The 17,078-nt window shown below is 48.4% G+C and overlaps 2 protein-coding genes across 4 annotated transcripts in view; one reads left to right on the plus strand and one right to left on the minus strand.

The window, feature by feature from the left end:
• The first annotated feature begins 229 nt into the window (after positions 1 to 229).
• On the plus strand, positions 230 to 10,431 carry LOC147119588 (uncharacterized). Its single transcript, XM_085985167.1, has 2 exons — positions 230 to 454; positions 2,312 to 10,431. Exon 2 carries the CDS (start codon positions 2,406 to 2,408, stop codon positions 3,279 to 3,281), a length of 876 nt encoding a protein of 291 aa, XP_085841293.1. The 5' UTR covers positions 230 to 454; positions 2,312 to 2,405; the 3' UTR covers positions 3,282 to 10,431.
• Positions 10,432 to 14,467: 4,036 nt separating this feature from the next.
• Positions 14,468 to 17,078, minus strand: part of LOC147119589 (uncharacterized) — a 37,694-nt gene continuing 35,083 nt past the window's right edge. Inside the window, exons 2-3 of one of the 3 annotated variants that reach the window (XM_085985176.1) lie at positions 15,471 to 15,573; positions 15,081 to 15,223 (exon numbers count right to left, since the gene is read on the minus strand). In XM_085985176.1, coding sequence (XP_085841302.1) covers positions 15,166 to 15,223; positions 15,471 to 15,573 — 161 coding nt within the window. In that variant the 3' untranslated portion in view covers positions 15,081 to 15,165. Of the gene's footprint in view, positions 15,669 to 17,078 lie in introns of all 3 variants that reach the window. The other 2 variants (XM_085985174.1, XM_085985175.1) reach the window with 2 other exon arrangements.

The raw sequence follows: 17,078 nt of genomic DNA on the forward strand, positions 1-17,078 counted from the left end.
TATTAATCTCCAGCCCAGGTATAGGGGTTATTAAGATCAGCAGAAACACACTCTAACTGCCAGAATGAACATGGTTCAGTGCTCAATGTAATCCCAGTAAATCCTGTTCTATTCACTAATGTGGCCTTTCAATGGTTTTTACCCAGCATTCCCCGCGGGGGAGAATGTGCCGCACCCAGACTACAGGAGCCCAGGGCGCAGGCGCGGGACCGCCTGGCTTTGGAGCATGCGCGGTGCGTGTCACCCAGCAGGTAGTTGATGTAGATCAGGTTCTGATAAATTATTGAGAAACGGCCGGACGGAGCGCAGTAATAGACCGGCAAGTGGGCGGGGAGGCTTCATAAACAGCTAATGTAGGTCGGAATCCCCGAATAATAATCCGAAAGTCCCGCGTTTGCAGCTTCGATGCTTCTCCCGGTCACAGGCCCAGGATAACTACCGTCATCTTGATTCAGTGAGTAGCAACGCGCATGCGCAGACATTTTGGTCAGGAACAAAGAGTGGGCGGGGCTTCAGTGTCTGTTCCCAACCGGGTCCTAGTGCCCGGGATAGTAAATCATTCACTCCGTTATTTGATTCTCACTCGCCATACTTCGGATTTCTCACCATCTCTCCTGAAGGCGCTGGTAAAAGCAGAGCATACTGTTAACATCCCACACAATTGTAACAGAAGAGCCCAGAGCTGGGCCCCCCCTTGTACAGTCCCAGGGTTGGAATCCCTATCTACAGTCCCAGGGGTAGAATCCCCATGTACAGTCCCAGGGCTGGAATCCCCATGTACAGTCCCAGGGGTAGAATCCCCGTGTACAGTCCCAGGGTTGGAATCCCCATGTACAGTCCCAGGGCTGGAATCCCCATGTACAGTCCCAGGGCTGGAATCCCCATGTACAGTCCCAGGGGTAGAATCCCCATGTACAGTCCCAGGGTTGGAATCCCCATGTACAGTCCCAGGGTTGGAATCCCCATGTACAGTCCCAGGGTTGGAATCCCCATGTACAGTCCCAGGGTTGGAATCCCCATGTACAGTCCCAGGGCTGGAATCCCCATGTACAGTCCCAGGGCTGGAATCCCCATGTACAGTCCCAGGGCTGGAATCCCCATGTACAGTCCCAGGGGTAGAATCCCCATGTACAGTCCCAGGGTTGGAATCCCCATGTACAGTCCCAGGGTTAGAATCCCCATGTACAGTCCCAGGGCTGGAATCCCCATGTACAGTCCCAGGGTTAGAATCCCCATGTACCGTCCCAGTGTTAGAATCCCCACGTACAGTCCCAGGGTTGGAATCCCCACGTACAGTCCCAGGGTTGGAATCCCCATGTACAGTCCCAGGGTTGGAATCCCCCTGTACAGTCCCAGGTTTAGAATCCCCCTGTACAGTCCCAGGGTTGGAATCCCCACGTACAGTCCCAGGGTTGGAGTCCCCATGTACAGTCCCAGGGTTGGAGTCCCCATGTACAGTCCCAGGGTTGGAGTCCCCATGTACAGTCCCAGGGTTGGAGTCCCCATGTACAGTCCCAGGGTTGGAGTCCCCATGTACAATCCCCGGGTTAGAATCACCATTTACATTCCCAGGGTTGGAATCCCCATGTACAGTCCCAGGGTTGGAGTCCCCATGTACAGTCCCAGGGTTGGAGTCCCCATGTACAATCCCCGGGTTAGAATCACCATTTACATTCCCAGGGTTGGAATCCCCATGTACAGTCCCAGGGTTGGAATCCCCCAGCAACACCGAGTGTGGTTCTCAGGCCCTGAGTCAGAGCTGGCAGGCCCGGGGCAACACAATTCAATTCAATTTTATTCGTCATTGTGCAGTACACAGTCTGCTGCATATATGAAATGTTGATTTTTACGAGTCCTCCCAACACCGAGTCGGAACGGCGATACATGCCCAAGTCAGGATAGTGTGTGACTTGGAGGGGAGCTGGGAGGTGATGGTGTGCCCATGCACCTGCTGCCCTTCTCCTTCTAGGTGGTGGAGGTCGCGTGTTTGGGAGGTTCCGTCAAAATTCTAGTCGAGTTGCAGATGTATAAAGTCACTCTCCTTCACTCCTCCCCCTCCCGCCTCGTTCGCTCTCCTCCCATAGAGGCCAGAGTCTTGTGTAGGCCCAGACCGGGTGGCGGGTTCCCTTCCCTGAAGGACATTAGTGAACCAGTTGGGTTTTTACGACAATCCGGCAGCTTTCATGGTCACTTTATTCTAGTGCCGGCCCCACAAATTCCCAGATTCATTCAGCTCAATTTCACAACCTGTCTGTGTTTTTGTGAGTTTTCTCTCACCCTCCCTTTTTCCTGTTTTAAATTCATTTTACAGGGTGTTAGAAGGGGAGGATTTGCAGACGGGAAACTCAAACGAAACATCACTTCAAGATCTGACAGAGTCACTCGATTCATCAGGACCTTTGAGCATGGAATCAGAAAGCACCGTTCAGAGCGAGGAGAAACCGTACACGTGTTCTGTGTGTGGACGAGGCTTCAGCCGATCCTCTGGCCTGTCGAGACACGAGCGCAGTCACACCAGGGAGGGGCCGTTTACCTGCACTGTGTGTGGGAAGGGATTCACCCAGTCATGCAATCTGCTGCAGCATAGGCGAGTTCATACTGACGAGAGACCTGTTGAATGTCAGGACTGTGGGAAGTGCTATAAAAGTTGCGGGGAACTGACACACCATGAACGTGTTCAAACTGATGAGAGACCGTTCAAGTGCTCTCACTGCGGGACTGGGTTCGGGCGATCATCTAACCTCATTGCACACCAGCGCACTCACACTGGGGAGAGGCCGTTCACCTGCTCTGAGTGTGGGAAGCGATTCACTCATTCATCCAACCTGCTGACACACCAGCGAGTTCACACAGGGGAGAGGCCATTCACCTGCTCCGTGTGTGAGAAGGGATTCACTCGTTCATCCCACCTGCTGATACACCAGCGCACTCACACTGGGGAGAGACCGTTCACCTGCTCCAAGTGTGGGAAGGGATTCACTCAGTCATCCGACCTTCTGACACACCAGCGAGTTCACACTGGGGAGAGACCATTCACCTGCTCTGAGTGTGGGAAGGGATTCACTCAGGCATCCAACCTGCTGATACACCAGCGCACTCACACTGAGGAGAGGCCGTTCACCTGCTCTGAGTGTGGGAAAGGATTCACTCAGTCATCCCACCTGCTGACGCACCAGCGAGTTCACACTGGGGAGAGGCCGTTCACCTGCTCTGAGTGTGGGAAGGGATTCACTCAGTCATCCAGCCTACTGAGACACCAGCAAGTTCACACTGGGGAGTGACCGTTCACCTGCTCAGTGTGTGGGAAGGGATTCACTCAGTCATCCCACCTGCTGAGACGCCAGGTGTCAAACTGCGATCTGTTCCTGACTGAAAGTGAAACGGCAGGGTTAAGCTTCCAGTCTAAAAATGACTGTTAATTATTCTATGAAGGTTTAATGTGTTCGTAGAATCATAGAATGGTTACAGCACAGAAGGTGGCCATTCGGCCCGTTGAACCCGTGCCAGCTCTCTGCAAGAGCACTTCAGCTAGTCCCACTCCCCCACCCTTCCCTCGTAGCCCTGCAAATTTTTGTCTTTCAGGTACTCATCCAATTCCCTTTTGAAAGCCACGATTGAATTTGCCTCCACCACCCTTTCAGGCAGTGAATTCCAAATCCTAACCACTCACTGCGTAAAAAGTTTTTCCCCGTGTCACCTTTGTTTCTTCTGCCAATCACCTTAAATCTGTGTCCTCTGGTTCTCGACACTTCCACCAATGGGAACAGTTTCTCTCTATCTACTCTGTACAGACCCCTCATGATTTTGAGCACCTCTATCAAATCTACTCTCAATCTTCTCTGCTCTAAGGAGAACAACCCCAGCTTCTCCAGTCTATCCACGTAACTGAAGTCCCTCATTCCTGGAATCATTCTTGTAAATCTTTTCTGCACCCTCTCTAAACCTTCACATCCTTCCTAAAGTGCGGTGCCCAGAATTGGACACAATATTGCAGTTGAGGCCGAACCAGTGTTTTATAAAGGTTCATCATAACTTCCTTGCTTTTGTACTCTATGCCTCTACTTATAAAGCCCAGGATCCCGTAAGCTTTTTTAACCACTTTCTCAACCTGCCCTGCCGCCGTCAACGATTTGTGCACATAAACCCCCAGGTCTCTCTCTTCATGCACCCCCTTTAGGATTCTACCCTTTAGTTTATATTGCCTCTCCTCGTTCTTCCTACCAAAATGTATCACTTCGCATTTTTCTGCGTTAAATTTCATCTGCCACATGTCCGTCCATTCCACCAGCCTGTCTATGTCCTCTTGAAGTCTGTCACTATCCTCCTCACTGTTCACTATACTTCCAAGTTTTGTGTCATCTGCAAATTTTGAAATTGTGCTCTGTACACCCACGTCCAAGTCATTAATATATATCAAGAAAAGCAGTGGTCCTAGAACCGACCCCTGGGGAACACCACTGTTTAACTTCCTCCAGTCTGAAAAACAACCGTTCACCACTACTCTCTCTTTCCTGTCACTTAGCCAATTTCCTATCCATGCTGCCACTGTTCCTTTTATTCCATGGGCTTCAACTTTGCTGGCAAGCCTATTATGTGGCACTTTGTCAAACGCCTTTTGGAAATCCATGTACACCACATCAACTGCATTGCCCTCATCAACCCTCTGTTACCTCATGAAAAAACTTGATCAAGTTGGTTAAACACGATTTGCCTTTAACAAATCCATGCTAGCTTTCCTTAATTAAACTACACTTGTCCAAGTGACTCTTAATTTTGTCCTGGATTATCATTTCTAAAAGATTCCCCACCATCGAGGTTAAACTGACTGGCCTGTAGTTGCTGGGTTTATCCTTACACCCTTTTTTGAACAATGGTGTAACATTTGCAATTCTCCAGTCCTCCGGCATCTCCACCGTATCCAAGGAGGATTGGAATATTATGGCCAGTACCTCTGCAATTTTCACCCTTACCTTCTTCAGCATCCTGGGATGCATCCCATCTGGTCCTGATGACTTAGCTAGTTTAAGTACAGCCTTTCTAGTACCTCCTCTTTATCAATTTTTCTCCCATCCAGTATCTCAACTACCTCCTCTTTCACTGTGACTTGGCAGCATCTTCTTCCTTGGTAAAGACAGATGCAAAGTACTCATTTAGTACCTCAGCCATGTCATCTGCCTCCATGCATAGGTCTCCTTTTGGTCCCTGATCAGCCCCACCTCTCCTCTTGCTACCCATTTATTATTTATTATATGCTATAGAAGACTTTTGGATTCCCTTTATGTTAGCTGCCAGTCCATTCTCTTACTCTCTCTGCCCCTCTTATTTCCTTTTTCACTTCCCCTCTGAACGTTCTATATTCAGCCTGGTTCTTGCTTGTATTCTCAATCTTACAACCTTACATCTGTCATACTCCCCCTTTTTCTGCTTCATCTGCAGATGGAATCCCCGCCGAGGCACTAAAGCATGGCGGAGAAGCACTACTGGTACGAATTCATGAACTCGTTTCTCTTATCTGGAAAGAGGAGAGCATGCCAGGGGATCTCAGAGACGCCGTAATTGTGACCATCTTCAAGAAAGGTGACAAGTCCGATTGCGGTAATTACAGAGGAGTTTCCCTGCTATCTGCCACAGGGCAAGTCATCGCAAGAATCCTCCTCAATCGCCTTCTCCCAGTGGCCGAAGAGCTCCTCCCAGAGTCGCAATGCAGATTCCGCCCACTAAGGGGCACAATGAACATGATCTTCACTGCACGTCAATTACAAGAGAAATGCAGGGAACAGCACCAGCCACTGTACATGGCCTTCTTTGATCTCACAAAGGCCTTCGACACTGTCAACCGTGAGGGATTATGGAGTGTCCTCAAATTCGGCTGCCCTCAAAAGTTTGTCACTATCCTCCGCCTGCTTCATGACGACATGCAAGCCATGATCCTGACCAACGGTTCCACCACAGACCCAATTCACGTACGAATCGGGGTCAAGCAAGGCTGTGTCATCGCACCAACGCTATTCTCAATCTTCCTTGCTGCAATGTTCCATCTCACCCTCAGTAAGCTCCCCACTGGAGTGGAGCTAATTTACAGAACAAACGGGAAACTGTTCAACCTCCGTCGCCTCCAATCCAGATCCAAGGTCATCCCATCCTCTGTCATCGAATTACAGTATGCAGACGACGCTTGCATCTGCGCTCACTCGGAGGTCGAACTCCAAACCATCGTAAACACCTTCACCGAAGCATACGAGAGCATGGGCCTTACACTAAACATCCGTAAGACAAAGGTCCTCTACCAACCTGCCCCCGCCACACAGTGTTGCCCCTCGATTATCAAAATCCACGACAAGGCCTTGGACAACGTGGACCACTTTCCATACCTTGGGAGCCTACTGTCAAAGGCAGATGTCGACGACGAAGTCCAACACCGCCTTCAGTGTGCCAGTGCAGCCTTCGGTCGCCTGAGGAAGAGAGTGTTTGAAGACCAGGACCTCAAACCCGGCACTAAGCTCATGGTCTACAGGGCAGCAGTGATACCTGCCCTCCTGTATGCCTCAGAGACATGGACCATGTACAGCAGGCACTTCAAAGCACTGGAGAGGTACCACCAACGCTGCCTCCGCAAGATCCTGCAAATCCATTGGCAGGATAGGCGCACCAACGTCAGTGTTCTTGCTCAGGCCAACATCCCCAGCATCGAAGCTCTGACCACGCTCAATCAGCTCCGATGGACGGGTCACGTTGTCCGCATGCCCGATACGAGACTCCCAAAACGAGCGCTCTATTCGGAGCTCCGGCACTGCAAGAGAGCCCCAGGTGGGCAGAGGAAACGCTTCAAGGACACCCTCAAAGCCTCCTTGAAAAAGTGAAACATCCCCACTGACACCTGGAAATCCCTGGCCCAAGACCGCACAAAGTGGAGGAGAAGCATCCGGGAAGGCGCCGCACACCTCGATTCTCTTCGCCGGGAGCAAGCGGAAGCCAAGCGCAGGCAGCGCAAGGAGTGCACGTCAACCCAAGCAACCCACCCACCCGCCCCTTCACCGTCTGCCCCACCTGTGACAGAGACTGTAGGTCCCGCATTGGACTCGTCAGTCACCTGAAAACTCATTTTTAATGTGGAAGCAAGTCATCCTCGGTTCCGAGGGACTGCCTTAGAGAAGAAGAAGACATCTGTCATACTCCCCCTTTTTCTGCTTCATCTTACTCCCTATCTCTTTCATCATCCAGGGAGTTCTGGCTTTGGTTGCCCTACCTTTCCCCCTCGTGGGAATGTACATCGACTGTACCCGAACCATCTCTTTTAAAGGCAGCCCATTGTTCCAGTACAGTTTTGTCTGCCAATCTTTGATTTCAATTTACCCGGGCCAGATCCATTCTCAACTCACTGAAATTGGCCCTCCTCCAATTAAGTATTTTTACTCTAGATTGCTCCTTGTGCTTTTCCATAGCTAATCTAAACCTTATGATACTATGATCACTGTTCCCTAAATGTTCCCCTCCTGACACTTGCTCCACTTGACCCACCTCATTCTCCAGAACCAGATCCAGCAATGCCTCCTCCCTCGTTGGGCCAGAAACGTACTGATCAAGAAAGTTCTCCTAAGCACACTTCAGAAATTCTTCCCCCTCTCTGCTCTTTACACTATTACGATCCCAGTCTATATTAGGATAGTTGAAGCCCCCCATTATCACTACTCTATAGTTCTTGCACCTCTGTGTAATTTCCCTGCAAATTTGCTCCTCTATATCTTTCCCACTATTTGGTGGTCTATAGAACACACCTAGCAGTGTAATGGCACCTTATTGTTTCTCAACTCTAACCAAATAGATTCTGTCCTTGACTCCTCCAGGACATCCTCTCTCTTATATCTTATAGAATCATAGAGTCATAACGGCACAGAATGAGGTCATTCGGCCCATCGGATCCGTGCCGGCTCTCTGTACAGCAACCCAGTCAGTCACATTCCCCCGCTCTATCCCCGTAGCCCTGCAAGTTTATTTCCCTCAAGTGTCTATCCAGTCTCCCCTTGAAAACATCGAGTGTCTCCGCTTCCACCACTTCTGTCGGCAGCGAGTTCCAGGTCCTCACATCCCCCTGTATTTCTTGCCCAAAACCTTAAATCTGTGTCCCCTAGTCCTTGTACCATCAACTAGTGGGTACAGCCTTTCCCCATCTAGCCTATCCAAACACGTCATAATCTTGTACACCTCTAACAAGTCACCCATCAACCTCCTTTGCTCTAACGAAAACAAATCCATCTTCTCCAACCTGACCTTGTAACTAAGATCCCCATCCCTGGAACCATTCTGGTAAATCTCCTCTGCAGCTTCTCAAGGGCCTTCACATCCTTCCTAAAGAGTGTTGACCAGAACTGGACACAGTACTTCAGTTGTGGCCTAACCAGTGCTTTATAAAGGTTCAGCATAACTTCTCTACTTTTGTACTCAATCCCTCTATTTATGAAGCCCAAGATCCCATATGCTTTGTTAACCACTCTCTCAATATGTCCTGCCACCTTCAGGGACCTATGCACATGAACTCCCAGGTCTCCCTGTCCCTGCACACTCTTTAAAACTGTGCCATTAAGTGTATATTGCCTCTCCCTGTTCTTTCTGCCAAAATGCATCACATCACACTTCTCTGTATTAAATTCCATCTGCCACTTGTCTGTCCATTCTGCTAGCCTTTCTATGTCCTGCTGCAGTCGATTGATATCATCATCACTGTTTGCCACACCCCCAAGTTTGGTGTCATCAACAAATTTAGAAATTCTACTCTGTATTCCAATAGCCGGGTCATTTGATATATATATATATATATCAAAGAATGCAGTGGCCCCAGCACTGACCCTTGGGGAACACCACTGTCTACCATCCTCCAATCTGAAAAACAGCCATTTACCACAACTCACTGTTTTCTGTCCTTAAGCCAATTCCTTATCCAAGCTGCCACTGACCCACCTATTCCATGAGTCTCCATTTTGTTAACCAGCCTTCTATGTGGTACTTTGTCAAACGCCTTCCTAAAATCCATGTAGACAACATCCATTGCATTCCCTTCATCAATCCTCCCTGTTACTTCATCAAAAAAATCAATTCGATTAGTCAAACACGATCTGCCGTTTACAAATCCGTGTTGGCTATCCTTAATTAGCTTAAACCTCTCCAAGTGCCCGTTATATCCAGGAATATTTAGGACCCAATCCTGCCCTTTTTTGAGCCAGGTCTCCGTTATCTCCATGACACCATATTTCCATGTGGCTATCTGCGCCTGCAGCTCACCAACCTTATTTACCACACTTCGTGTGTTTACACACATGCACTGTAAACCTATCTTAGACCTTCTTGTATTCTCTTAGTCTGATCCCATCTATTACCTTACTCTGTCTTACTATAATGCTATCTGTCTCTCCCAATCCTTTGTTTCTCCTTTCTAATGCTACATCCTGGTGCCCATCCCCCGCCAAATTAATTTAAACCCTCCCCAACAGCACTAACTTCCCGACTCTTCAGCCAGGGGGGAAAAACCTCTCAATCCCCCCTCAGAATTATGTTTCAATGAGATCACCTCTCATTCTTCTAAATTCCAGAGAGTATAGGCCCAATCTACTCAATCTCTCCTCATAGGACAAGCCTCTCATCCCAGGGATCAATCTAGTGAACCTTCGTTGCACCGCCTCTAAGGCATGTCTGTCCTTCCTCAGATAAGGAGACAAAAGCTCCAGGTGTGGTCTCACCAAGGCCCTGTACAATTGTAGCAAGACTTCCTCACTCTTGTACTCCAGCCCCCTTGCAATAAAGGCCAACATGCCATTTGCCTTCCTAATTACTTGCTGTACCTTCATGCTATCTTTGTGTGTTTCTGTACGAGGACACCTAAATCTCTCTGAACTCCAACATTTAATAGTTTCTCACCGTATAAAAAGTATTCTGTTTTTCTCTAGTTCCTAACAAAGTGAATAACCTCACATTTCTCCACATTATACTGCATCTGCCACCTTATTGCCCACTCACTTAACCGGTCTATATCCCTTTGCAGGCTCTTTGTGTCCTCCTCACAGCTTACTGTCCCACCTAGCTTTGTATCATCAGCAAACTTGGATACATTGCACTCGGTCCCTTCATCAAAGTCATTGATACAGATTGTAAATAGCTGAGGCCCAAGCACTGATCCTTGCAGCACCCCACTAGTTACAGCCTGCCAAACGGAAAATGACCCACTTATCCCCACTCCCTGATTTCTGCCCATTAACCAATCCTCTATCCATGCTAATATATTACCCCCAACCCCATGAGCCCAAATCTTGTGTAGCAACTTTTTATGTGGCACCTTATCGAATGCCTTTTGGAAATCCAAATATACTACATCCACTGGTTCCCCTTTATCCTCAAAAAACTCTAATAAATTTGTTAAACACGATTTACCTTATAAAACCATGTTGACTCTGCCTAATCATGTTATTATTTTCTCAGTGTCCTGTTACCGCTTCCTTAACAGTGGATTCCAGCATTTTCCCGATGACATGTCAGGTTAACTGGCCTGTAGTTCCCTGTTTTCTCTCTCCTTTCTTGAATAGCGGTGTTACATTTGCTACCTTCCAATCTGCTGGGGCTGTTCTAGAATCTGGGGAATTTTAGAAGACCACAACCAATGCATCCACTGTCTCTGCAGCCACCTCTTTTAGAACCCTCAGATGTAGGCCGTCAGGTCATTGGGATTTGTCAGATTTTAGTCCCATTAGTTTCTCAAGTACTTTTTCTCTACTGATATTAATTACTTTAAGTTCCTCACTCTTATTAGCCCCTTGGTTCCCCACTATTTTGGGTCTGCTTTTTGTGTCTTCCACTATGAAGACAGATATACAATATTTGTTTAAAATCTCTGCCATTTTCTTGTTCCCCAATATAATTTCTCTTGTCTCAGCCTCTAAGGGACCAATGCTTACTTTTGCTTCTCTCTTCCTTTTTACTTGTAGAAGCACTTACAATCTGTTTTCATATTTCTTGCTAGTTTACTCTCATTCTATTTTCACATTCTTGAAGAGGACTAATTTGCAATGATATGGGAAAAAGCTGGAGTGTGGGACTACACAGGATAGGAGCAGGAGTAGGCCATACGGCCCCTTGATCCTGCTCCGCCATTCAATAAGATCATGGCTGATCTTTGAACTCGACTCCACTTTCCCACCCGCTCCGTATATCCCTTGATTCCCTTAATATCCCAAAATCTATTGATCTCAGCCATGAATATACTCAACGACTGGGCATCGACGGCCTTCTGGGGCAGAGAATTCCAAAGATTCACAACCCTCTCATCTCAGCCCTAAATGGCCTCCCCTTATCCTGAGACAATGCTCCCTAGTTCTAGACTCTCCAGCCCGGGGAAGCAGCCTCTCAGCATCTACCCTGTCAAGCCCTCTCAGAATCTTGTATGTTTCAATGAGATCAGCTCTCATTCTTCTAAACTCCAGAGAGTATCGGCCCAATCTACTCAATCTCTCATCAAAGAACAAGCCTCTCACCCCAGGAATCAATCTAGTCAACCATCGTTGCACCCTCTCTAAGGCCTGTATATCCTTCCTTAGGTACAGAGACCAAAACTGTCCACAGAACTCCAGGTGTGGTCTCACCAAAGCCCCGTACAATTGTAGTAAGACTTCCTTACTCTTCTATTCCAACACCCTTGCAATAAAGGCCAACATGCCATTTGCCTTCCTAATTACTTGCTGTACCTGCAGGCTAACTCTCTGTGATTTGTGTACAAGGAAACCCAAATCCCTCTGAACAACATTTGATAATTTCTCACCATTTAAAAAATATTCTGTTTTTCTATTCTTCCTACCAAAGTGAATAACCTCACATTTCTCCACATTATACTCCATCTGCCACCTTCTGTGTGATGGTGAGGCGATCACTGGACAATAAAGTGCAGAGACTGGTGGGTGGCTGCTCATTATCCTCGGTGTGATTTAATCCCCTTTCCCACTGAACACTGCGGACAGACAGGCTCACCTTGGGAACGGAATGGTCATTGTGACATCACTTTCTAAACAACAGCCCACAAGACAATGGGTTATCAATAAATGTTAAAGGGACTCAACCCTCGGAAGTTACACTGTGAATAAAGGAAATAAAATGCTGATCAATAATGTCTGAAGATAATGATTTCTCTGTGTGGAATGTGCTTGCACACATTAAGAATGACGAGCTTTGTACACACACAGCAAACACTGTGAGGCTCTTTTCAGTTGTTGCTCTAAACCCGCTGAGAGCTGGTGCACCCGGTGGGCATTAGGACCCTGCGGCCGCCCATCCGGCGGTGCTGCGAGGTCACGATTCCAGGCTCTGTCTCACCCAATCAGTGGGTCCCGCCAAAGCTCAATAGAAAATACTGCAGCAAAAACAATCCTGACCATTCACAAACTGGGAGTAATCGGCACAGCACAACACAAGTGTGAATTAGTAAACTTTAACACACAGAGTCTGTCACTAATTAGTGCAAAGTGCAGGGCACTATTGCTCACCTTCAGTCCTGTCCCTCAATCCCAGCTCATCTCTGGGGGATTGTTACAAGGTTCACCCCGTCCTTTCAACACAGATATTACCCACATAATCCCACATCAATTAGACATTGCATGCAGCTTCTGACAGTTATTAACAAGACTAGACCGATGCTTCAAACCATTAAATAAATCAATCATCCCATCTCATCCCAGTGGATAAAACCTCAGATGGTTCCTCAGTAAGGATTCCTCTGGTTCCTCAGCATATATGTGTCAGGATACTGAAACCCAGCTTTCTCACAGTCCACTCCTGGAGGCCCCACTCCCTGAGCCTACAACCTTCAGCAGGGTCAGTGGTGGAGTTCCGCAGTGGGAGTGATCGCTCCCCGTGGATGTTCCGGGTCGTGTATTTTTAGTTATCCTGGTGTCTAACATGCACACACCAATAAAACAGGGAATTCCTGGAAACACGCTGCAGGTTCTTCTTTATCTGGAGATCAAATGTCTGTTGTATAATTGTACCAGCAGTTAACAAGCTCCTGTGAACTCCTCCCTCTGCTATTTTAATGCAGACTTTAACCAATTTATTTTAAACAGATTTAATTTAAATGAGCTAAAATGGTAGACTCAGGACTGTCACACACACATATTAAATCCTCGTGGAATAATTACCAGTCATTTTTAGACTGGAAACTTAACCCTGCCGTTTCACTTTCAGTCAGGAACAGATCGCAGTTTGACATCAATCTCTGATTTGACAGCACGTTTCCAGCATTCACCATTGTTCTTCCTGACTCTAAACACAGTTGTAAAGGAGCCTTCTGTTCCATGCCTAGGAGCTGTGACCCATGGAAGAGCGCGGCTGGGACACATTCCTTAGCGGCCTCAAGATTAAAGGGATATAGGTCTGCAAAGGGATATAGATAGACTAAGTGAGTGGGCAGTAAGGTGACAGATGGAGTATAATATAGGAAAATGTGAGATTATTCACTTTGGTAGGAAGAATAGAAAAACAATATTTTTTAAATGGTGAGAAACTTTCAAATGTTGGGTGTTCAGAGCGATTTGGGTGTCCTCGTGCAAGAAACACAGAAAGCTAGCATGCAGGTACAGCAAGCAATAAGGAAGGCAAATGGTATGTTGGCCTTTATTGCAAGGGGATTGGAGTATAAGAGTGAGGAAGTCTTGCTACAATTGTACAGGGCCTTGGTGAGACCACACCTGGAGTACTGTGCACAGTTTTGTTCTCCTTATCTAAGGAAGGATATACTTGCCTTGGAGGCGGTGCAACAAAAGTTGACTAGATTGATTCCTGGGATGAGAGGGTTGTCCTATGATGAGAGATTGTGTAGAATGGGCCTATACTCTCTGGAGTTTAGAAGAATGAGAGGTGATCTCATTGAAACATACAAGATTCTGAAGGGGATTGACAGGGTAGATGCTGAGAGGTTGTTTCCCCTGGCTGGAGTGTCGAGAACTAGGGGGCACAGTCTCAGGATAAGGGGTCGGCCATTTAGGACTGAGATGAGGAGGAATTTCTTCACTCAGAGGGTTGTGAATCTTTGGAATTCTCTGCCCCAGAGGGCTGTGAATGCTGAGTCTTTGAGTATATTCAAGGCTGAGATAGGTAGATTTTTGGACTCTAGGGGAATCAAGGGATATGGAGACCGGGCGGGAAAGTGGAGTTGAGGTGGATGATCAGCCATGATCTTATTGAATGGTGGAGCAGGCTCGAGGGGCCGTGTGACCTACTCCTGCTCCTAATTCTTATGATCTTTTCTTATGTTCTTAATCTGCCCGGCAACTTTCCTTTCAGTGAAGAGAGACGAGAAAGACCAAAGTGCCATTTGGCCCTCTCAGTGTGGCCCTGACGGACTGTGTCCAGGCTGTAGTTCTGTTCCCGCCGTACAATCCTCCCCCAGATTGACCTTTCTGAGCTCCAGCCAGGTGATGCTAAACACTCAGGTGGGAACGAAAAAATCCACAACAATTTATTTGACATATATCCAGAAATTTAAACTCCAGCATAGTTACAGGGGTTATTAACATCAGCAGAAACAAATCCTAGCTGTCAGAATGAACATGATTCATTCCGGGGTGTAATTAACAGCAGCAAAAACAGCAGAATCCAACCTCTGCAGTCACTTGTGAACTCGCTGGTGTCTCAGCAGGTGGGATAGCTGAGTGAATCCCTTCCCACACTCAGAGCAAGTGAATGGTCTCTCCCCAGTGTGAAGTCTCTGGTGTGTCAGCAAGTTGGATGACCGACTGAATCCCTTCCCACACTCAGAGCAGGTGAACGGTCTCTCCCCGGTGTGAACTCGCTGGTGGGTCAGCAGGGTGGATGACTGAGTAAATCCCTTCCCACACTCAGAGCAGGTGAACGGTCTCTCCCCGGTGTGTACTCGCTGGTGTCTCAGCAGGTTGGATGACTGAGTGAATCCCTTCCCACAGTTGGAGCAGGTGAACGGCCTCTCCCCAGTGTGAGTGCGCTGGTGTACAGTGAGCTCAGATGATCGCCTGAACCCAGTCCCGCAGTGAAAGCACCTGAACGGTCTCTCATCAGTGTGAACACGTTGATGACACATCAGTTCCCCGGAACTTTTATAACACTTTCCACAGACCGGGCATTTAAAAGGTCTCTTGTCGGTGTGCACTCGCTGGTGTATCAACAGGTCGGATGATGAAGTGAATCCCTTCCCACACTCAGAGCAGGTGAACGGCCTCTCCCCGGTGTGAACTCGCTGGTGTGTCAGCAGGTTGGATGAACACGTGAATCCCTTCCCACACTCAGAGCAGCTGAACGGCCTCTCCCCGGTGTGAACTCGCTGGTGTGTCAGCAGGGTGGATGACTGAGTAAATCCCTTCCCACACTTGGAGCAGGTGAACGGACTCTCCCCAGTGTGAACTCGCTGGTGATTCAGCAGGTGGGATGACTGAATGAATCCCTTCCCACACTCAGAGCAGGTGAACGGCCTCTCCCCAGTGTGAAGTCGCTGGTGTTTCAGCAGGTGGGATGACTGAATGAATCCCTTCCCACACTCAGAGCAGGTGAACGGTCTCTCCCCAGTGTGAACTCGCTGGTGTGTCAGCAGATGGGATGAATTAGTGAATCCCTTCCCACACTCGGAGCAGGTGAATGGCCTCTCCCCGGTGTGACTGCACTTGTGTCTCGACAGGCCATAGGATCGGCCGAATACTCGTCCATACACAGAACACGTGTACGGTTTCTCCCCGCTCTGAACGGTGCTTTCTGCTTCCATGCTCAAACGTCCTGATGAATTGAGCGACTCAGTCAGATATTGAAGTGATGTTTGGTTTGAGTTTCCCGTCTGCAATTCCTCCCCTTCGAACACCCTGTAAAATGAATTTGAAACAGGAAAAAGGGAGGGTAAGAGAGAACCCACAAAAACACAAAGGCCGGTTGTGAAATTGAGCCGAGAGAATCTGGGAATTTGTGGGGCCGGCACTAGAAAAAAGTGACGATGAAAACCCAACTGGTTCACTAATGTCCTTCAGGGAAGGGAACCCGCCACCTGGTCTGGGCCTACACAAGACTCTGGCCTCTATGGAAGGAGAGAGAGCGAGGTGAGGGGGGGAGGGGTGAAGGAGGGCGACTTTATACATCTGCAACTTGACCAGAAGTTTGACAGCACCTCCCAAACACGCGACCTCCACCAACTAGAAGGACAAGGGCCGCAGGTGCATGGGAACACCATCACCTCCCAGTTCCCCTCCAAGTCACACACTATCCTGACTTGGGCATATATTGACGTTCCTATATCGTCGCTGGGTGAAAATACTGGAACTCCTCACCTAACAGCATTCTGAGAGTACCTTCACCTCACGGACTGCAGAGGTTCAAGAAGAAGGCCCAGCATTACCTTCTCAGCGGGCAACTGGGGACTGGCAATATCTACTGGCCCTGCTCGTGACACCCACAACAAATGAATTTTAAAAATCTGTACCTATAAAATGGATTGAAAGCCTCGACAGAAATACTTGTTCCTAAAACGATAATCTTCTACACTGTGCGGACAATGTCTGTTTAGTAACTTAATCTCCCCTGGAATCCACATCCCTTCACAGTCCCACATTGGAAATTGTTGGGTCCCACTGGGCTCAGAAGTACTGGGGGTTAAACCCAGCAGCTTCTCCCCCCTCTCGACTCCAGCTCAAACTGATGCAACAAGAAAGCCCAACACAGGAGGCCAGGGACCGAGTTCCACATCCACCGCCCACCCTGATGCAAACTGGCTCTGAATTGCTCCCTCTGCTGTATAAATGCAAGTTGTTGTGTTTCTTGTCTGGGGGAGGCGCTGCGCCGTGGGGTTAATGGTGCCGGGGTCCTGGCCGCACGTCCGCCGGCTCTGACTCGGGGCCTGAGACCCGCACTCGGTGTTGCTGAGGGATTCCAACCCTGGGGCTGTACATGGGGATTCCAGCCCTGGGACTGTACATGGGGATTCTAACCCTGGGACTGTACATGGGGATTGCAACCCTGGGACTGTACAAGGGGTTTCCAACCCTGGGGCTGTACATGGGGATTCTAACCCTGGGACTGCACATGGGGGTTCTAAC

The sequence above is a fragment of the Somniosus microcephalus genome, chromosome 4, assembly GCF_052327205.1.
Source record: "Somniosus microcephalus isolate GS21.2 chromosome 4, FLI_Smic_1.0, whole genome shotgun sequence".
Classification (NCBI taxonomy): Eukaryota; Metazoa; Chordata; class Chondrichthyes; order Squaliformes; family Somniosidae; genus Somniosus; species Somniosus microcephalus.